This window comes from Lissotriton helveticus, chromosome 4_1, assembly GCF_964261635.1.
Source record: "Lissotriton helveticus chromosome 4_1, aLisHel1.1, whole genome shotgun sequence".
In the NCBI taxonomy this organism is placed as follows: Eukaryota; Metazoa; Chordata; class Amphibia; order Caudata; family Salamandridae; genus Lissotriton; species Lissotriton helveticus.
In genome coordinates this window covers 2,026,946,064-2,026,969,015 of record NC_136063.1, presented here as the reverse complement: position 1 = coordinate 2,026,969,015, position 22,952 = coordinate 2,026,946,064, and the positions used below count along the sequence as shown (strand labels likewise).

The following is a 22,952-nucleotide window of genomic DNA, read 5'->3' as shown; positions in this document are numbered from 1 at the left end:
GATTCAGAAAGTGAGAAATCTCTATGACCATGTGAATACATAAGGTTTCTAAAGATTCCTCACGGCATTCCCTCCTCCTTGATGTGCCAGTGACAAAAATATTAAGAGCACAAGGTATACAAACATGTTGTGTGCTATATTTTTCACTTGTGACTCCGTCCCTTCTCCCGTGCAATGGTCAGGCGCCGGAATAAAAATTGGAACTAGCACCAGTGTGTTGGTTGACGACTAATATACTCCGGAGATGACTCATAACTAGAGGAGGTGTCACCATTCAAGCCACTTGGTGCAATCTGGCAGCACTGGAGAGTCATTGCTGGAAAAAATATTTCCTTCTGAAGCCTGAAAGGAGTTTTTAAAATGTCAGTGTGTGCATAAAGATTATGTATTCACCTTAAATATCGTTACCATGGATAAATAACTTTTCCTTGTATATCATAAACAGATACATCTTTCTTCATTGTTGTTGCCGTGTCTATTATAAAAATGTAACCAAGTGTTTTAAATCTGTTTTTTTCTGGCCAGAAAGAACATTTTCTGTCTTGTTACTGGAGTATCAATAGTCCGGTCCTGAAACATCATGATCCCAGCCTGCCTTACCTGGAGCAGTATCAGATCGATTGCCAGCAGTTCCGTGTCCTCTATCACCTCTTGAGTCCATGGGCACATTCTGCAAACCGGGATTCTCTTGCCTTGTGGACCTTTCGGCTACTAGATGAAAATTCTGACAGCCTAATAAACTTCAAGGAATTTGCTAGTGCATTTGGTAAGGTAATATCCACTGTTTTAATAACTATAGATCCATTTTCCAGTATACCTGACTACTAAGAGACGATAGCAGTGATACTGAAGAGCATACTTTTTTTACCCTCAGCTGTGTGATATTGGCAGGTCCGCAATCGTATGATCTCGCCTGCTGAGATGGGACTCCAAAGCACCCATTACGGGTATCCAATATAAGTCTAAGGGAGCCATATTTTCATGATAACCAACAGCTATGAATAAGAATTCCTTTAAGATTTATTTTATAATTTGTTAATTGAGATTGTCATAACTATCTAGCATGGATCCAATTTGAATTTATTTGCATTGTATTAGTAGTTTTCTCTAGAAAGGACTAAACTCAAATGTAACCGAAAACTTTGCAAAAGAGCAGCTTATAGTAATCACACAAGACCATACAAATAACATATGAGAGTTTCACCTAAATTAGCTAAATATATTGAGAGAGAATTGAGATTAAATCCTGAAGTCGAATGTATATATGTAATACAAAAAGTATATACATATACAATGAAGATAGAGAGTGAGCTAGGTTAAAGTCTTTTAGCTCAGAGTAAATCACTAAAATGTATAATTTCATTTTAGATTACCACAGTAGGATTTGATGTTCCTAGAGGTTAGAGAATAAGTTTAACTGAAGATTTAGAAGTTGTTATGATATTTGGATGGATCTTTTTCCAGATCCTTTGGGCACTTCCAGAGAAAGACTGTTTTGGCTTCTTTGCTTTTTTTAAATGAAGGGATTTCCAGTAGAGGGGAGTCCGCACTCTAAAGATGGCGCTTTCTATCTGTGATCGTAAGTTTCTGTGTTAGATATGTGAGGTCTTATAAGTAATGCAGGCTAGTTAGTTTCTGTGTTAGATATGTAAGCTTTTATCAGTAATGCAGGCTAGTTGGAAGTTACTGCAAGTCTATGGGGCGCCAATCCAGTGAGGTGAAAATTCGAGATATATGAGCAGGTTTATATAGCCCATGGCCAGTTGAACCACTGCATGAAGTATCGTTATCAGCAGAAATTTACGAATTTTCAACAGGAAGTGAAATTTCATTGTCAAGCCTTGGTAGCACCAAAGCTTGAATCACTTGTTTAAAATCACTTTCAGGGGATAAAGAAGGGTTTAAACCTTTGACGCTGTTTTTGTTGATATTGCGTCCCTTGCCTTAGTGAGAACCTGTAGGTTTGCATGTTTGTCCAGGAAAAAAACCTAGGGACTTGGCATATTCCACAATGGCAGGCTCCAGTCATCCTGAACCTCTGTTAGACACTCATAACCTTCATATTTTCTTTATGGGTTACCTTAAAATTAATCCAGTGCCAAATAGGGGCATTGCCCCTTCTCCGTATATGCTTCTAATTGTTGCCATTGCTTGTGACACTTTTGAACAATCCCAATTGATTTTGCCTCAACAATGTCCTAGCGATACCAGGCTGACGACTCTCTCACATTAAGTACAGACTATTTCTGCCCAGACACCAGCAATTTTTGCTTCTTATTTTTCTTCTGCTTTCTTTCATTGCAAGTAATTTTTTTCAACACCTGGAATCTTTGAGACTCTGGGAGCTAGTTGTTATTCTTACGTGAAGTGGAGATTGCCTACTTATCTTTCAAATTGCTTGATAGAGTTACCAGTAATGGCCACAGTCACGTATAACTGGATTTAATCTAAGCATGGGCGGATTTTGCGAATTGGCAATCCGCAAACTTGCGTATTTACGGATTCGCAATCCGCAAAAATCGGCGAACTCTCACAAATTTAGCGGATTTTTTTATTTTTTTGGTTTCGCAAGTGTTTCTGCCGTTTCGCGAGGGTTTTTTACCAGTTTGCAAACACGAACTTACTTGTCAGGTAGCAACGGTCGCGACCATGTTGTTTCTACATCTGGTTCATCACAGCACCCTCTTTTTCACCACTGCCACCCTCTGTTTCGCCACTGCCAACCTCTGGCTCACCCATGCCACCCTGTGTTTCATCACTGTAGATTATGGGGGGAAAAGCACACCTGCCCTGCCTCAACTGACATGAATGAATTAGGGGCTGATTGATTAATGTGTCACTGAATTTGAACTTCCAGTCTGGCACCGGCTTCCTTATCTGTAATTGCTTTCTGTTGCAGTCTAATTTTTTTAGCAGGACCTTTGGCATACTTGTAGCTATTCTCTGAGCCTGCTGTAAGGGTCAGAGCAGGGTCATAGAATAGTTGCAAGTAGGCAACTGAACTCTGGAGGGGCCCCTCAGGAAGCACTAGAGGGAATGGTTACTAACATTAAGATTGAACTTTTGCACCTGCTGAGTGCTTTCATTTTTGCAAAAATAGTTTTTCTGCTATTTCGCGCGATTCGCGGGGCGCGAATTTGTGCGAGATCGATTTCGGAAGCCGCGAATTCTCGATTTGTTTTTTTTTGCGGCGTGTTTGTTCGCGTGATTTTGTGCGTGTTCGCAAGCCGCTTGTAGCGCAACGTTTGCGAAGTTACCCTAGCGGTCGTACATGGGCGCGGCCATCTTGTTTGTGTGACGTAATTCAGTTTGCGGGCGCTATGTGTAATCTCGCAAAGTGTGCGGCTCGCTAGTACATGTTCGCGTGTGATCGCGGGAAAAATCTCGCGCGAACTTACCCACGCGGTCGTCAACGGGCGCGGCCATCTTGTTTTTCATTCATTGCTATGGTTCTGGGCATGCTTTCTGTATCCTCTGTCATCCTTTGCTTGTTTGAAGTTTTTTTTGTTCTATTTTACTTATTATCTATCCCTCTATTTTCCTAGCTCTATATTTTTGTGTTTTCTGCTATTTTGGGTTAATTTTAAACTACTTTTTTTAACTCTTTTCTTTTCTTCTTCCCTATTCTATTTCTTCTTTATTATTTACCTTCCTTTCTGCCCAGACCATGGTAAAGGGAGCTGGGAAACAGCCCGCGAAGGGGAAGGGTCCCGCACCCCGTGCCCGGCTCCCGTGCGGGCTTTTGAGGGGGGAGCAAGTAATAGCTCAGGAGATTTTTAGTGCGGAGGACGTGGCCGCACTAGTCTTTCATGTCCAGCGCCGCCTCCCCAAGACCATCATGGGAGGCGGCAAGATCGCTACTGGCTACGGGATCCGGGAGCGCCGGAAGCGGTGGGAGAAGGTGTGCCGGGCCATGTTTGAACACTCTGGGGTCCGGCGCACCTACAACCAGGCCACCCACCGCTGGACGGATCTCATGGACCGGGAACGCGACTTGCTGGACGTGCTCGGCATCGAGATCCCCGGCTTGGTGAGTAGTAGTAGCTATTTCTAGCTATTTCATCACTACTCTGTTTTCTCCCGCTCTGTGTGTTATTATATTGCAAATTTTTGTTTTTTACCAAGAGCAATAATGCTGCCGATTACATTGTAGGTAAATTATATTTCAAAATCTTCTGTGCATTTCAGGTGCACTGCTCTCCTTCTCAGTAGCCTTGCTACTATGCTTATTTGTTTTCTATTTTGTGTTCATTTCATTGGCCCGAGAAATTATGTATGAGTGTAGTGTAAAGAACTGCGTAATGCTAGACACTAAGGGTCAGATTTTCAATTACCGGCGCATCCCTGCAAAGTAGCAGGGATGCACCAGTAATTGTGCGCCACGCCACCACCACCCATGGTGCGCCGTATTTACAATGCGGCGCACCATGGGCCCAAAACGTCACAGAAGCCTTACGCATCTGTGCCGTAAAGGCGGCGCATTGCTGGAGTTGCGTGACAACGATGGCGCAGCTCCAGCAATGCTCTGGGGTGCCCTATCTCCCCAATGCTGAGTCAAGCCGTATGTCTGCTTCAAGCAGGCGCCGGGTTTGAGTCACGCATCATTGTCCTAAAAGTGACTGATTGACATCTTGTAGATTTCCCTCAGCCACTTTTAAGATGCGTTCCTGCGCAGGAACGCCCTCCCTTGCGCCGGAACGCCCCCTGATGACGCAGGGCTTTACAACGTGATGCATCTCCCATATGCGTCACGTTGTTAATATACGCCGCACCATGGTGCCTCTTTTGTTATGCCTCTGCATCACAAAAGTCACGCAACAATGGAGCAAAAGAGCCGCAAGGGGCTTGTAAATCTGCCCCTACAGACTCAGTCCAGTCCTTCCTTTGTACACCTGGCAATAAGAAGAAATAGTGGTGGTGGATTGATAGTTTGAGTATTTTAATGACTGGTTAATGTAGTAGGAAACTTTTTAGTGTTGTCGCTGATCTGCAATCACGATGGAGTTTGTCTGTCACTTCGCGTGCTGCGGACTGCTGCCTGCCAGTCCTAGCCGAACCTTTTTAGTAGTTTGTTTAGTGAGTTGCATAACTTTCCAAGTCGACGGTCCGCAAATCAAGCAATACTAATATCGTAGTAGACCACATGAGATAGGTCAATATATCCCGTTCAATAGTTGTCTATTTGCTATTTCGCTAAAAGATTTTGTTTTTGTTCTTTTGAAATGTTTGATTTGGTTGACAACAATCATCCATGTTTTTGGGTCTTTTTTTTCTTTCATGTTGTACATCAGCTCCTTCCAGGGGCAAGAGGACATTGGAGGAGGCTGCTGCTGCTGAACAAGGCCAGGATCGGTCAGGCGAGGGCTCCTTTGCTGGCCCCGGTAAGTTTTAATTTTAATATAGAGTACCTATTTTTTCCTAGCGTTCCTCATTCGATTTTTTCTAAATCGTCTTTGATCTTCTTGTAGACTGTATCTAAATTCTTATCCTGCCTCGACTATGACTCCCTGTGGTATTACTAGATTATTCTTATTTGTCTGTCTGTGTAGCTAACTAAGATTGAACATTTGGCAAAAGGTGTAAAACGAAACTCCCATTCTAGTCAGCAATAACTCTATGCACTGAGTGCAGTCCTCTGGGATTGTCCATAATGTCTTTTCAAGTCTTCTAAATGTTTATGCTTTGACAATTAACAACAATAAAAAGGTGAATGACCGCCAAGAAAGAATAAGATACTACTTTACTTTTGGTTTGGATAGGAGGACAATCCATACTACTACTGTGCAGGGACAAATCTATACAAACAGAACTATGGACACTAAAGTGCATTGTTTATCAATTATAATAGGCGCAGGTAGACTTTCCACATACCTCAGTGATATCAGACTTTGAAGAACCCCCAATCTCCTTACTGACTAGATAGTGTGGCAGAATCATTTAGCTCCCGAATTCATCGATGATTGATCCCCAATGATGATTATCCAATGCAGGACAAGAGTACGGAGTCAGAGTCCAGAAGTGTCAGAGGCACGGGCTCATGCATTGCAAATTGCAAAACCTTTTGCTCATTCACTCATGACCAAAAACCACAGAGTCTATTTAAGTTTTAAAGCTTTATTAAAAGTAAAAATATTTATTAAAATCAAGCTTGTCATAAAACATAAACGGTTGATTAAAAATGGAAAAGTGCTTATAGTGATTTATTTCACACATTTATTGTGGGCGAGCCGAGCCCTCACCTGGTTTGAACTTTAATTTTTCTTTTTGGTGCTGAATCGGTGGTCCCTCCGTCCTAGTGATGATGATTTGTTCTTAGAAGTGAAGATTCTGTCTCTTATGAGACAAATGGTGCGTGTTAAAAAGCAAGCATTCATCAGTTGTGCCAAAAAGTGCAGCAAGACAACACCCTTCCCTGGAAAAAGGTACATTTTTACTTTAGAGTAGACAGTCACAAATTATTAGCTTGTTTTCGGTATTCACATTTCTTCATTCCTAGACAAAATACTAGTGATTGGTGTATGTCTATGACATCTAACATTCTTAAATGTACTTTGTCGGTGGAACATCTGGTGCTGGGCCCAGCGCGGAGTTGGAGGAGGAAAGTTCTGGGGAGGAGACGGTGCAAGTGCCGGACCAAACTGCTGTGCGGGTTGCCACGGTAGTGGCGGGCAGTGGTAAGCTCTTATATTCCTTACTTATTGAGATTGCAGACTGCATAGTGTGCTCCCCGTGAGAAAACATAAGGTTTGTCCAGATGAGAGACATGAAGAAGAATGATTGACATATAGTTTGAATGGATGGATGCCTGGATCATGGTACTATCTGACTCTTAGATAGCATATGTGTATGTAGAGAGAGTAGACGGTCACTGGATGAACTAAGTGTTACTTTGAAGAGCATGTAACACCACACCCGCATGTCCATCCCAGTGTAGGAAAGGCAAGGAAAAGAAGTTGTAATTTTGTCCGAATACTACCATGAATAGTAGCAGTAGTTTGTATTGCAAGCACAGCATATATCCGGCTATTACGATGGCCGCTCACTACCTCTGTTAATAAGTTTAGTAGAACTCGGTCATTCTTGTGTGGATGTATCACTGTTCACTCAATAAAAAGCAAAGCACCTAAAGTCATCGCATATGTAAGCAAATACATACCATGTGAAGTGATAGATAATCAGATTATCATTTTCCTTTTCTATTATCTATTTATTGGCACTGTAGGGTGAAAGTTAAATTAATTAAGCAGTATCCCTTGTAACAGAGTATTCTCAGTGCCACCCGTAATAGAAAAGTAAGAGCATCACCACGTGCATGTACTGGACTGGTACAGTAACGCAAGTCTGTCTCACTCATCATGGCGGGCGTCTATTTTTCTCGGGTGCAAGTTGACTGCGCTGGCATTATGCCGGCTTGCAGAAGTTAACGTACCAATTTTGCTAAACAAGAGAGAAGAAGAAGAATAAGACTGGTGTACTGTCATAGTCGACTCTAATGGAGTGAGTCCATAGTGCTCATAGAATTGATTCCTTAAACTCCCACTAATGTTAGAGCAAGGATGAAGAAGTGGGAGGTTAGATAGATACTGGCCACAATAGTTATGTACTGCGCTTCCAAGTTGCTAGTTCTACTGTGACACAACGTTCTGTTAATCTTAAAGAGCATTGGTTACAGACTATGTCTTTCTTTCTTCATATAGATGCTCCTTCCAAACCAACAAGGAAGGAGCTGGCTGAAAGGGCCCGGCAACGGAGGCTGGAGGCGACTGTCGCCGAATATCGGCGACTGGTGGCCCAGGAAGAGGAGGACACGCAGAGTACGTCAACAACATCCACGGCGACACCTGCATCTTCCTCCGCGCTCCCTGGGTCAGCCAGTCAGCGCAGGTCTCCAGCGGTACGGAGCCGGGGTACCGCAGCCACCCGTCACCACCGAGCAGCAAAGAAATCAGCTGCCCCCCACAGCAGTTGCATAAAAAGGATGCACAGCCTTTCCCTGAGAGTTTCCTACCTCGAGCAGGAGCTCCTCAACACCAAGACCCTGCTCGAGACCCTCCACAAGGAGCATCCTGACCTGGCCCGAAAAGTCAACAGCAGCCAGTAGGAGGAGTCTGCCCCTTGCCCCTTTTTTAAAGACTTCTGGGGGGTGGGAATTGGGAGTTGGGTTTTCTACTTTTTTGGACTTCGTTTTCAGGGACATTCGTTGGGGTTCAGGGGGGTGGGTTGGGTCTTGCGGGAGATTTATGTTACTGGATATATAAATATACTTTAAACTTTATCTTAGCATACGTGTTTTTTACTGCTCTTGAGGCTGGTGGGTGGGGGTTTAACAGTCCTGAAACTTAAGTGGCATCTTGATTCAAGTTGTGTAAGTACTAATGGCCCAAATGTTTACAAAACTAAGTGCCTCTCACAGAGTAAGTGAATTCAATAGTCCTAGGACTAGTGTCAGTCTCTCGTCTCTCCTAATACTTCATTATACTACCTCCCCCCAAACGCTTATCTTACCTGTAATTTGTGTTTGGAAATAGGGCTTGGCACAGAGCTGGCTGCACGCGAAATGGCGATTAAGGTTGGCAATCCTGGGCGGATGAAATGTCATCATTGCGGTGGTACTTGTGGTGTTACACAGTGGCAGTTGCAGCATCTGAAAAAAAAGAAAATGAAACCTTGTTTGTCCTTACCGTAGCATTAGAACGGTACGATAGAGAATATAGCAGGTGACAGTACACTAGAACAGTACCACAATGTAGCCTAACAAATGGTAAAGTATAACTTCTACTTGCGTTGAATTTCTTTGACATTGGCTACTATTACAAGAAATAGTACTGAAGGTGAAGGACACAGCAGCGTATTAATTTCATTTGCCACGTCTAGGAGGAGGATGTTCTTGATGACCAATCAAGTTGATGGCGCACATGAAAATCTGCTTTCATTTGCCAATATTGACTCGTGTCAAGCTGAGTAAGAATATATCCTCTGATTCCTTCACCAGCCTGTTGCTATGACCTTATCCTCCCCAGCAAGGGTGTGGAATTATTGCTGTCATTTAGTCACACATCAATCAAAACCACACAGCCCGGGTGAAGAGGGTTAGGGTTTGGAAAATGGATGGGAATGGGGGTTTTTGGGAAAGTTTTGTTGAGAGAAGAAAAAAAAAGCACAGCATGGACAAACAATAATTGAAGATAAACAAATCTTTGGGTACAAAGCTAACCATGAATCTTTTAAGTGACATAAAGGAAGTGCATGCACTACTGCATGCATGGTTACTGAAAAGTAAGTAGTACTTTCGACAACCGTGAATGAAAGAATGCGACAGTACAGGGCTGCAGTAATAATTATGCGTTTTCCTTGCCTATCTCTGCACTCAGAGAAACACTTCGTACATTAAATTAGGTTTGAAAAATAGCAGAAGTAAAACCTATCCAATGGCTGTAGGGATGAATTTAGAAGCAGAGATCAAAGAAATGCAGAGTCACACTCATAGAAGTTCACAGCAATAACATTACTTAAAAGATAATTAGAAAAGAACGGATACTGTATCTGTATGTTGTTGTAGTTGTCCTGTTGAATTTGGGAAGTTGTAAGATGCATCCAACCATTCCTCTTATTAGCGGGACTCCTCCATTCCATCTGACGCTCCGTCCATCAATGTTGGTGACCAGAAGACACCCTGTCCACTGCCTGCCGCATGCTGAATTGCTCCAGAAAAGGGGGTGGTGATGAACAGAGTGCCTGAATTAAGCAGACCACTCTTACCCAGTCCAAAGATCAGGGCTTGATCCATCACCGTTTTTTAGCTCACTGCACCATCCCAGCTCAGAACTTGGCTATATGCAAATTAGTCTGTTCCTGTCCCAGTGCATGATGGGAACAGGGCAAACCAAACTACCAAGCCAATTCTTGTACTGGGAAGGAAACAAGCTTCCGGAAACCGGTTTCTGCCCTTTCAGGCGTCGTCGGCCCGGCTTGCTTGAATCCTGATGGTGCAATGAGCAAGGGACTCACATCTGAGTATACCCTTCCACGCTTATGGTGGACAAAATCATTCAGAAAAGGGGGTGGTGATGAACAGAGTGCCTGAATTAAGCAGACCACTCTTACCCAGTCCAAAGATCAGGGCTTGATCCATCACCGTTTTTTAGCTCACTGCACCATCCCAGCTCAGAACTTGGCTATATGCAAATTAGTCTGTTCCTGTCCCAGTGCATGATGAGAACAGGGCAAACCAAACTACCAAGCCAATTCTTGTACTGGGAAGGAAACAAGCTTCCGGGGACCGGTTTCTGCCATTTCAGGCGTCGTCGGCCCGGCTTGCTTGAATCCTGATGGTGCAATGAGCAAGGGACTCACATCTGAGTATACCCTTCCACGCTTATGGTGGACAAAATGATTCAGAAAAGGGGGTGGTGATGAACAGAGTGCCTGAATTAAGCAGACCACTCTTACCCAGTCCAAAGATCAGGGCTTGATCCATCACCGTTTTTTAGCTCACTGCACCATCCCAGCTCAGAACTTGGCTATATGCAAATTAGTCTGTTCCTGTCTCAGTGCATGATTGGAACAGGGCAAATCAAACTACCAAGCCAATTCTTCACCAGAAAGGAGACAAGCTTCCGGGGACCGGTTTCTGCCATTCCAGGCGTCATCGGCCCGGCTTGCTTGAATCCTGATGGAGCAGTGAGCAAGGGACTCATGTCTGAGTATACCCTTCCACGCTTATGAATATAGACCTCTGTTGGGTCATTCAGATAGTCCTGCACCATCGACTCGAGGTCCTGCACGGTTCCTCCACTTTGCGTACTTTTTCCTGGGACCTTTTCAGAAGCAAACCCAAGCTCAGTTAGCCAATCGTCTTCTTCACACAATGTTGCTGTTGTGTCTGGTGCAGATGATCCGGTTGCTGGTGTCTTTAACGGCTGAGAGGACACTCCTGCCACAGGTGTAGAAGTGAATTCTTTGGACTCCGGATGGCCTGCTGATGCTGATGTACTGCCTTTTCCTTCAATTTCCTTCCGTTCTCTTTCAAACCTCATGGCTGACAGAGCTAGCCAACGTTTGTACTTTGAAACTTCTGCGTCACCAAAAGCAAACAATGCTCTTCCTGCCAGTGCCTTTTTGTAGCGTGGATACAGAATAGTAGCACAAATGTAATGCTGTTCTGTGTGGATCTTTTGAAGACGTTCATCGCAAAGTAGGCGCTGTAATAATTTTTCCGCCAAATCAAAAGCTTCTTGCTTTTCTTCATCTTTTTGAAACTTAGAAGACACCGCCTTCAGTTGGTGCTCTAGCATGCGCAACAATGGGATAGCTTTCCCCAAACTACAGTCCTCCCTGCTGACTGCACACGTGAAGACCTCAAAAGGACGAAGCATGTCTGTCAGGCTTTTAACTAGCTCCCATTGCTCCGCATGTAAGCTCAGGTCCTTCACAGCTGTACCCAGTGTAAGGAAATACTGATCGAGTACCGTAAACTGCTCATACAGACGCTCAAGCATGTAGAAGGTTGAGTTCCAACGTGTTGCCACCTCCTGGATGAGTGCTTTCACTGGCAGTCGACGTTCATGTAGCAGGCCCCTCAGATGCTTCCGGGCCTTAAAAGAATGGCTGAAATGTGTGCACATTCTTCAACAGGTGGTCAGTAACTCGCACGCTGGACTTTCTTCACTCAAGAATTTTTTAACAACCAGGTTTATACAGTGCGCCAAACACGGCACTCTGAAATAGTTACCCTTATCCATGGCCTTAACTACATTGGCGCCATTATCCGTGGAAACATAACCAATCATGCATTTTTTGGGGGACAGCCATTGAAAGACCTTTGTGTTAAACTCTGCAAAATGTTTTCTGCTGTATGACTTGACTCCATGCCAAACATGGCTAGTGTTGCATGTTTCCGAGCAGCTTTAAAAACGTTGTCCGTGTCAACACCTGCCCTTAGCTTTGCTGTAACTCCTGAAAAAGAGACCCAGTGGCCAGTGATGCACATGTAATCAGTGCCTGCGCCACTGGTGCACATGTCTGTTGTCAGATATATAGTGTGAACAGCACTCTTCTTCAAAGCTGCCCCAATCGCCTCCAGCACATCTGCATGTAGTGCCGGAACCGCAACTCTGGCAAAATAGAACCGGCTAGGAACCTTCCATTTAGGGCAGAGCGTTGCCACTAATTCAAGAAAACCAACCCCTTCCACAAAAGAAAAAGGGAGAAGGTCCAGCGCTAGCATTTTAGCCAGCTTAGTGTTATACAGACGCACCATTGGGTGGTTGTGTTCAAATGGCGCATCTGAAAACAACATGCTTCTAATGGTGGGCTGGACCATTTTTTTACGGGAAGATGATGACTTCTTCGACCCAGTTACGCTCGGTGATGATGAAATTTTTCGCATTGGTGTCTCACTCTCTCCCACACTCTTAGTGTGGCGCACAGGAGGTGTGCTGCTGACAGGGGTACTGGGTGTAGGTGAAGAAATGTTTGACGCTTCTTCCTCATCGTCATCATCGGATGAAACATCAACGGATACAGTTTGTTGACTTCCAATTCGGGCTTCCTTCATCTCCTTTAGGTGCGCAAGCCATTGGACAGTGTGCTGTCTGTTAAGATGACCTCTCTGGCCTCCGGTACCATAGTTGGTACCAAGCTTACCACGACTAACTGCAAGCTTACAAATGCTACAAATGGCCATGTTTTCCCTTTTTGGGCAAACACTAAAGAAGTCCCAAACTGCGGACTTCAAATGTCTGTGGGGGGGCGGAGGAGGCGATACTGCTGGTCATGCTGCTAATGGCAGATGAAGTGGAGGATGTGTGTTGCCGAACTTTACTACGTTGTGCACTTGCATCACCACTAATTGAGGTGGAGGTGGATGGAGGTCCCTTCTGGCGAGAAAATATGGAAGCGGTAGGTGGTGGTGTACTAGTTAACTGCATTTGTGGTGGTCCCGTTGTCACGTCGCCATCATCACGCTCCGAAGCATTTCGGGATAGGGTAAAAATGTCTGTTTGCTGCATGCCCGCTGAGGCTGGAGTGACGCCTATGATGACTGCGTCGTCGTCAGGAGAGTCTTCATCAGCAGGAGTATACGCCACTTCTTCTTCAGCGTCATCATCACACTCCATAACTCTGAGACTTTCGGGGACCTTCCTTTTACGCTTAGCTACCTTTGTCAGATCATGGTGTGCCTCACTCTCAGACGGCAGTGGTGGTTCCCAAGTTTCATCCATATCATCAGAAGGAAGGGGGCTTGAAGAAGATGTAGACACCATCCTTGATCTTTTCCTTGCTGGGGATCTGGAAGACAATGAATCATCAGGAGGAGTGGCTTCCTCATGCGATACCTCGGCTTGAATGTCGATTTCCTGATGTGCCCCTACTTCGGGAGGAACAACTATTGTGGGCACTTGTGCCGCTCCATGCAACTCTGCTTGCGCATCTGCTTGCGCTGCCTCTCCTTCCACATATACTTGGGCTTGTACTACTTGCACAGGTGATTGTTGTTGCGGCTGTGTTTGTTGAACACTCGTCAGATGAGTTACAACAACCTGTGTTGATTGTGGGACATTGCTGCTACTTTCTTGCGATGAGCCAACATCACTGGTCGATGGTGATTGAACAACTATACTGGCGGCCTCTAAAACACTCAAGGGCTTGGACCTAAGTTGGCGTGGTGGTGGTTGCACTGAGCCCAATGGAGCGGGGGTGCTGCTCCCGGCCGCTTGGTCCCCAGCAGACCCCGCTGCTGCTGCAGGCGTACTTATTTTTATCCCAAAAAATTTGGCGGTCGTCGCACCAGTCTCCTTGGTAAGTGGCGCCACTTGCTTCTTCTGCTCCTTACTGGCAACTTTCTTGCTAGAGGAGCTACGGGGAACTTTTTTTGGGGCCATCTTCTTTAGAGATCAGAACAGCAGGCCGCAGTTGCACGAGTTGCAGAGTTGTCTTGTCTGTGGCAACACGTGACGTCGCGTGACGTTATGCTGCACACACACCGCTGCAGGACTTCTTCCTGGCACTGGTGGTTCTCTTGTGCACCTAAAAGCAATGGAAGACAGAGGAACATCAGTTATACACCCCAAAAAAACGAAAAACACACAAACACCACAATCCAATGGCATCCATGCCCTCCATGATGCTTACATTAAAGAGACCCCACAGACCGACTCAGTCCATGCACCACTCACTACCCCTGGGCTAAAGGCCTCAACAGCAGCCCCAAAAATCGAAAAACACACAAAAATCAGCACAATCCCATGCCATCAATGATGTTTAAATTCAAGAAGACACCCCACAGAAAGACTAGGCCCATGCACCACTCACTACCCCTGGGCATAATGGATGGAAGCTAGGCAAAATGGGTGCAGGCCTGACAACACTGGCTGCATTCAAAATGGCCCCTTGCACCCAAAGCACATGGCCAGGGCCTGCCTGTACCAGCACTCAAAATGACCCCCACCCACATGGCCAGTCACCATCAACAGTACACCCCAAAAAAACGAAAAACACACAAAAATCACCACAATCCAATGGCATCCATGCCTTCCATGATGCTTACATTAAAGAGACCCCACAGACAGACTCAGTCCATGCACCACTCACTACCCCTGGGCAAAAGGCCCCACCAACAACCAAAAAATCGAAAAACACAAAAATCAGCTCAATCCCATACCATCCATGCCCTCAATGATGTTTAAATTCAACAAAACAGTTGTATCATGCACCCATAACTAACCCTGGTCCTACTGGATACTGTGGCTACCCGAAATATCTTTTATTTAAGGTTCTGAAAAAGTTCCAAAATTGTAGTTGCAGCAACTGTAATGCCCCAAACAAACTTACTTGGGAAAGTTGATTTCTAATGCAAAAGTGATCCAAAGAAAGTCAAAAAGGCCTCAAATCCAAATATCCAGCAGCATCCACAAAAAGTAATCCTTCCAGGTCAAGATCCAAATGAAAGTGACCAGCACATGAAGAAAGCACTGGGAGGAGCCTGCTGGACAGGAACAGGAAGTTGGAGACTGTGGGGCACTTCCTCCCCTCTGCCCCCCCCCCCCAAAATGGACTCCTTGCAAAAAAAGTGCAGGCAAATGTCAACCTTAGGAGTTATTCTTATAAAAATCATCATTTTTAGAAGGTTTATGGCGCTTGCTGGTGGATTCTTGTGCAAAATTGCAAATTTTGAAATTTCGCGAGTGCGAGATTGTTGCTGCTCGCCGCATCTACGTGTTCGCAATTGCGAACTCTCGCGATGCGTGCTGTGCAAGGTGGCAAGCCGCGATGACGTAATCGCGGTCGCCAAACTCCCGCGGGATCCCGCAGCAAGATCCAAAATGGCGCAGCACACGCAAAATATGGAAAAAAACAACTCTGCAAACGCTAAATGACGGTAAGTCAATGCCGCGCGCCGCTAAATTGTATCAGCAAGCAAAAAAATCCGCCGCGTGCGAATTTGCGGATTTTTGGCAAATTCGCGAGAGTTCGCGGATTGCGAATTTGCAGAAAATCCGCAAATTCCGCGAGCGGAACGGATTTTACGCCCATGCTTAATTTAATCCTTACACAGCACACTGACACTGAATCGTTTCTTGATGCATATTCGGATTTTGCAAAGACCACTGCAGAAGAGCTTAGGTAAATAAATGGGTTTCAGTATCTTCCTGAAAGTCAAAAAGACAGATGTCTGCTTAAGATGTACATGAAGCTGATTATACAGTTTGGTCACTAGATACCTAAAGTAATGTTCACCCTGCCTGCTCCTATTATTAGCTGACCCTTGCAGTAGGTGGTGCTCTTCTGAAAGTGATGTTTGAGCTGACCTTTACTGTTTGCTAGACGCTTAGGAAACCTTTCTTTCATTGGTAGATTGCTTGGTGAATCAAGCATAAACATTTAAATGAGATTCTCAGTGAAAAACCAGAGGAAATGTCTACGTGCATGTTAGACCTGGCTTTTTCAGTGGGTTTATCCTCAGACGTTTTTCTTTTTGGACTCCTGTTTCTGACATGTTTTTATGACTCTGGGCACTTACCACTGCTGATCAGTGCTAAAGTGCATATGTTCTCCCTGTAAAGCAGCCTTTCACAGGGTCCTCAGACCTGCCACTGCAGTGTCTGCGCAAGGTTTTTACTGCCATGTCGACATGGCAAGTGCACCCACTTGCCAAGTCCTAACCTTCCTTTTTCTTACATGTAAGATACCACTCAGGTAGGCCCAAGGTACTCCTATGGGCCGGGTGCAGTGTATGTGAAGGGTAGGATATGTACTAATGTGTGTAACATGTCCTGATAGTGAAGTAGAGTGTATTTTGTTTTTCACTATTGAAAGGCTTTCTTTCCCATAAAATAGAATGGGGCTTACTTTGTAACGTCTTACAAGTATAACTTCCCATGGGGACAAGATAGAAAGATGGAGTTTAGTATGCCTGAGCTCAGAATATAAAAAAGCATCTTTTAGTAAAGGTGATTTTTATATTGTGTGTTTGACAATACCTCTTTTAGAAAGTGACTATTTTCTTGCTTAGCCGTCATGCGTGACCCTGCTTGGTTGTGAATTGACTGTCTGGTTTCGGAGTGACATGGACTGGGCATGTGCATTCCCTTCAAACAGCCACGGGGGGGGGGAGAGACTTGCAGTATGTCCTGCCTTTCCTGGATGAGTCGGGACTTGCATGAATAGACCTAGGCTGCAAATAGAATAGTGGGAGAAGATTTCCTTGCACCTGAATGGGCCCTGTCTGCCTTACACAATGCTGTCTCCACCTCATGTCAGGAAGCTGGACCAGAAATGATCTAACTTGTTTCGACTGAGCTAAGAGATTCTGCCACAAGAGTAAAAGCAAAGTGTGGTATCAGTATTGACGCCCAGAACTTGAGATTACTTCTGGGCTCAAGAGGAACCTCTGCCAAGGGGAAGAGCTGGGAAAACTGAAGGAGAAGTACTGCCTCTTTGCTGTGTGGGTTTGGCCTGCAGTGTCTGTTTCTGCCAAGGAGAGCACCAACACTTTGCTATGTGCTGTGTATCTTGCTTGAAGATCTCCAAGGGCTTGGTGTTGAGCTTGCCTCCTGTTCTGAAGTCTCAAGGACACAAAGACTTGACTTTCTTTGTCCTCCTGCACCTGGAACTGCTGTTTCAGGTGCCACAGAGGGAAATTGTAACACTGTCGCCGGCGAGCAATGCAGCGACGTACAGCAAAGCTGTGGGCCCCGCTCTTGAAGTGCACGACTCACCACCCCGACTTGCACTGCAGCCCAGACACCGCACCGTACCGACTCTGACGCTCTCTCTGAGGCCACTGCCGTACTGGAGCCGAGGGCAACGCTAGACACGCACCAGCCCAACTCGCATCGCAGCCCCGTCCTCACCAATGCCGGTGCTTCATCATCGCAGAGCCGATACCTGACGTGGGTGATCTCCTGAATTCATCGACCCTGCATCCTCGTAAGGAACTGACGCCAAAGTGACGTCCGCTCCCCGGCAGCAATAAGGAACCGATGCCTCACCTCTGCTGCATCGCAGTAAGGAACCAACGCCTCACCTCCCCTGTGGTCGTAAGGAACCGATGCCACCCACCACTAACGAAGCATCACCTCCCCGACACCGTGCACTGTCTTTGTTTTTATTGTTTGCCAATGTACTGTTCTTTGGGGTTCATGTGACTCCGGGCCCAACGCGCACACCTTCCGGTAGGCGCCCTACTTTTGGAATTTCATCTGTCATGTCATCATAATAGCCCCAGGTGGAGCTATTTGTTGCTACAAGCTTTATTTTTTTGGTTAACCTATTATTGGTGATATCTTGATATATGTATGGTTGGTTTTGTCATTTTGTACTTGTTTTGTTTAGATAAATGTTACCGATTTTTCAAAACTGGTGTGGTGTCCATTTGTAGTGTTTTCACTGTATTACTGTATGTGTGCACAAATGCTTTGCGCACTGCCTCTGAAATAAGTCTGTCTGCTCGTGCCAAGCTACCAAGGGGTGAGCAGGGGTTGTCTACAGGCGTAGCTCTCTTTCCCTGGCTAGAAGCAAGGGTCCCCACTTTGAGAAAGGTGCAAACCAGTGCCAACTAGAGACCCCCATTTCTAACAGTGCACCTGGGATATGATCGCATTTCCTCATTCAGCAGATCAGCCGAAGACCTTTTTTTGTTCAAAGTACATGCCAATCCATGAACTAACGCTAATTTCCAGGAAATTAAAGTTGTCTGCTTAACAGAGGGGATAGTTTTGTGTTAGTATAAAACACTTGCCACATTGATGAAAAAATAACCTAAAAGGACATTGATTAAGATATCAAAACATATGACTGGAGAACATTGAGGTTTGTACAATAATATGGCAATGAAACAGATTCCATTAATTAGTTTATTAACAGAATAAGAAAATAGATCCCTATGTGAGATATAGAAAGAGGCAATTGTATAATATAATTTACATTGGGGTAGTGTTGCTGTCTATGTATTTGAAAGTTTTCAAAAGTTGCAGTTACTCAGGGAGCATGTGGACATTCTACATTTGAAGAAACTGTTACAAGTAAGAAGAAAGTAAGTGTCAACCTTTGATTCAGTAAACAAACAATATAAAAAGTGATGTGCGATGTTTAGTGATCTATATATTAGAAAGATGGGTGCGCTTTAATTGTTGATTTAATTGCCATTTGTACGGTGAGATAGAAAAGGTGCATAATGATTAAAGTGAGGAGAAAGGTGTCTGAGTTGGAAAATAAAGAAAGGTGTAAATAATGATTGCTGATGTCAAATAACTTAGAGATGTTCTGAATTATGTAGAAGGTTTAAAATATTTAAACCTTCAGAATTTTCTCACAGAAGTAGAAGGTGGCATTTTTTTATATCTCATAGAGACTGCTAGCTGCAGATATCTTATCCTTGAATTTCCCATGCATCAGACTGGATCCGTAAACTTTTGCTGAGCAATACCCCTTGCGCTCACCTTTGGGTGGCTCCATTCGGCTCAGTGAGACCGCGTCGGTTATGACGTTGCAGTACTTATATTGGCGCCACCCAGACGTCAGTACTTTTATTTCTGCGCCAGTTAAGTGCCGATACGGCAACAGCTACCCCTTTGTAACTTTTTGAGAGGTTTTTTCTCGACTTTTTGTTGAATTCAGAATTTTTTCTAACTTCATGTGCGTGGATGTCTTCGAGGAAGACAGGTTTCAAGTCCTGCTGTACCTGCCACCACATGATGCCTGTTACCAACTCCCACCTCGTCTGTCTCTGGTGTCTCGAGTGCGACCATGATTCGAAATTGTGCTTGGACTGCCGGGCCATGGCTCCGAAGGACTTGCGGGAGTGGGTGATGAAGCTCCTTGTGGCCCCGCAGTCGACACCGTCCAGCGAGACTCCACAGATACCTCGATTGAAGAGGAGGTAGTCACCAGACTGCTCCAAGAGCCCCAAGTCCTTTTCATCCCACTTGAGGTCTTTGGGCACTCGGGGAAGAGGCACAAGAAGAAGTCAAAACGGACTTCATCTTCACCTTGGCTGTTGTCCACTGACAAGAGAGGTAAGGAGCACCGACGTTCTAGTCATGGTTCTGCAGAGCTGGAGCCAGAGTCTACTTCGTGCCTCCCTCCCTTTCCGGGAGCTGGGGCGACCCCCGCTCAGATAAAATAATTTTACGAGGCCATGCACCACATAATTGAGCGGGTCGTCACCGCTGGTGAGCCCTCGGGCCCCGCGGAGTTAGAAGGGGCCCATTAAGTTTGACGCTATTTGCTCCGGCTGGCCCTCATGGATCCGATCTGGATCCGGATCGATGCCTGTTGTGCCAATGTGACCTCCTCCGGTGCTGCCTGTGTCCACCGGTGAGACCATCCCCGTCCTTATCCTCAATGACACGGAGTCAGACCGACATTGCTCGACGCCAATGACAGTGCTGATTGAACCCAGGGGTTATATGTTGTTGCCTGAGCACTTTGAGGATATGCTAGGCTCGGGAGAGGAATGAGAGAGGTCTTTGGACCCTCTGGAACATTAGGATGACTCTGCAGAGCATTTCAACTGGTATAGGGAACTTGTGAAAGCCAGTGCACTGGACACTTCTCCAGATACTGGCATGCTGTCTCCGCCAACAGTGGCTACGAAGGAGGGGGGCATACTATGCCATGGTGGTAAAAAAGGGCAGCTGACGTCCTAGGACTAGAACTATTCTCCTGACTGAAATGCTTTAACCTGGGGCATCCACTCCCGAACCCCTTTTGCCCTTTAATGGAGCATGTCCTTCTAGGCACATGGTCCAAGCCTGGCACGTGGTCCAAGCCTAGCACAGGGGCTCCTGTGAATAGAACAATTACATGCCGCCATCGCCCAGCACCGGGTGTCCCGAAGTTCCTCAGCCAACAACCTACCCCTGAAAGTTTGGTGGTGTAGGCCTCTACTTCCCAGGCTGTGTTCCCTTCCGCCTCTCCGGATAGGGAATCCAAGTGGTTGGATTCAATTGAGCAGAAGTTGTTTTCTTCTTCCAGCCTGGCATTACGGTCTGTGAACACTGCATGCTTATTGGGCGGTTTCTCCCACTCCCTTTGGGAGATGATTGTGCAAGTGCTGTCACAAGTCCAGGAGGAGGCCCAGACTGTGCTCTCCTAGGAAGACATGCAGCAAAATTCACCATACAGTGTGGCCTAGTTACAACAGATTCGCTGGGCAGATCGATTTCAACGACAGTGGCCTTAAGGTGCCAGGCCTGGCTTAGGACAACTGGCTTCTCGGGCAATGTCCAGGCCAATTTAATGAACATTTTCGATGGCACCCATCTTTTTTTAGGGAAAAGGCAGATTAAGCACTGTTCAGGTTCAAAGACTCTCGAGCTACTGCCAGACCCTTGGGCCTCTCCTCTACTCCTTGTGTCCCGTCTACCTTTCGCCCCTTTTGTGGCAGTGGAAGAGGTTTCCAGTCGCGTCAGTCCTATCCCAGCCACCGTCCGAGGCAGACTTCCTAAGCCTTGCGGGGACATGGACGAGGCACATTCTGACCCAGGAATAGAGGTTAGAAGTTGTTGGCCACCCTGCCCCGGCACCCGCAGCCTCCAAGCACTCCTAATCTGAATCTGCAAGACCACACTACTCCAATTGGCGGGAGAATCCATCATCATCTTCCCTACTGGAGATCCATAGAATCGGACAAGTGGATCTTGTACATCATTCAGGAAGGCTATTCTCTGCCTTTCCTTTCCTTCACCCATTCTGCCAAATCAGAAACGACTGACGGAGGATCATCTGAAATTGCTCCTGGAGGAAGTTACAGCTCTCTTGGCCAAGGCAGCTATAAAAAGGGTCCCGGTTTCAGAAGTAGGCAGTGATTGTTATCCCTGCTTCTTTCTGAAGAACAAAGGGTTGGGGCCCATTTTAGATCTTAGGACCCTCAATCTCTTCCTCAAGAAAGAGAAGTTCAAGATTCTCACTCTAGCTCAGGTCTTGTCTGCTCTAGACCAAGAAGCTTGGATGATAGTGTTGGACCTGCAGGATGCATATTTTCACATCCTCTTCCTGCCACGCCACAGACTTTATCTGCAGTTCCAGGTAGGCCAGGAGCACTTTGTTTACCGTGCTTCTCTTTGGCCTTACCAGTGCCCCTCAGGTGTTCACCAAGATGATGGCGGTGGTCGCAGCTCATCTGCACAGGTTAGGGGTGTCAGTCTTCCCCAGCCTCGACGACTGGCTGTTGATGAAGTCCTCGCCCCAGGCTGTTGTCTCCCACCTTCAGACTAAAGCGGACCTACTGCATTCGCTGGGGTTTTCTATAAACGTGCCAAAGTCACACCTGACTACTTCTGAGATGATCCCTTTCATCAGAACTGTTCTTGACATAGTGAAGTTTCGGGCATATCCTCCTGAGTAGCGAATCCAAGATATTCAGGTTATGATTCTGATGTTTCTGCCTCTGTCCTGGATTTTGGTGAAACTGACTCTGATGCTGTTGCGCCACATGGCCTTCTGCATCCTGTTGGTAAAGCATGCAAGGTGGCGTATGCCGGCTCTGTAGTGGGACCTGAGGTTCCACTGGGCACAGCATTGAGGAAATCGAACTGACATGGTCCAGATCTCGGAAGGAACTGTGAAGATCTGCAGTGGTGGTTGGCAAACCGTGATTGGGTCAATGGCAGACCCCTATCCCTTCCCCAACTAGATGTGACAAATGTGTCACTTCTGGGGTGAGACAGCTATCTGGGAGAGGTGGACATCAAGGGACACTGGCCTCCGGCAGAGTAAGGGCTCCACATAAATTTGCTGGCACGCTGAGCGATTCGATTGGCATTGAAAGCATTTCTTCCCTCTGTCAAGGGAAAGCTAGTGCAGATGTTCACGGGCAACACCACCACCATGTAGTACTGCAACAAGCAGGGCGGTGTGGGGTCGTGGACCCTTTGTCGAGAGGCCCTGCATCTCTGGACATGGCTGGTACAGCAGGGCATAACCCTGGTGGTTCAACACCTGGTAGGTTCTCTAAACACCAGGGCGGACAAACTCAACCGTCGATGCCTAGCGAATAACGAATGGTGTCTACAGCCGGAGGTGGCGGAAGGTGGGGAGAACCTTGGTTATATTTGTTCGCCTCTGAAGAGACCGCGCAGTGTCAGCAATATTGCATGTTGGAGTTTCTAAGGCAGCTATCACTTGGCGACTTTATTGATAACGAGTGGAGCCAGAGTTCTCAAGAAGATCAGGAGCGTCCGGGCCCAAGTCATTCTTGTGGCTCCAGACTGGGCGAGGAGAGTCTGGTATCAAGAGCTTCTGAAGATGAGCATTGATCCTCCAGCCAACCTGCCCCTTAGGGAGGATCTACTGTTGCAGCAACAGGGGAGGGTTCTCCACCCGAACCTGTTAACTCTGCGCCTCCATGCGTGGAGATTGAGCGGCGGCAGTTGATAGCTTTTGACCTTCCTCCCGAAGCATGTAACGTTATTTTGACGGTACGGCGGCACACCACTAAGACGGTATAT

The 22,952-nt window shown here is 46.0% G+C and overlaps 1 protein-coding gene across 1 annotated transcript in view; it reads left to right on the top strand.

Moving 5' to 3' along the window:
- Positions 1-22,952, top strand: part of TBC1D8B (TBC1 domain family member 8B) — a 1,086,956-nt gene that overhangs the window by 949,261 nt on the left and 114,743 nt on the right. Inside the window, exon 16 of the mRNA XM_078688663.1 lies at positions 526-766. Within this exon, the coding sequence (XP_078544789.1) occupies positions 526-766 (241 nt within the window). The remainder of the gene's footprint in view (positions 1-525; positions 767-22,952) is intronic.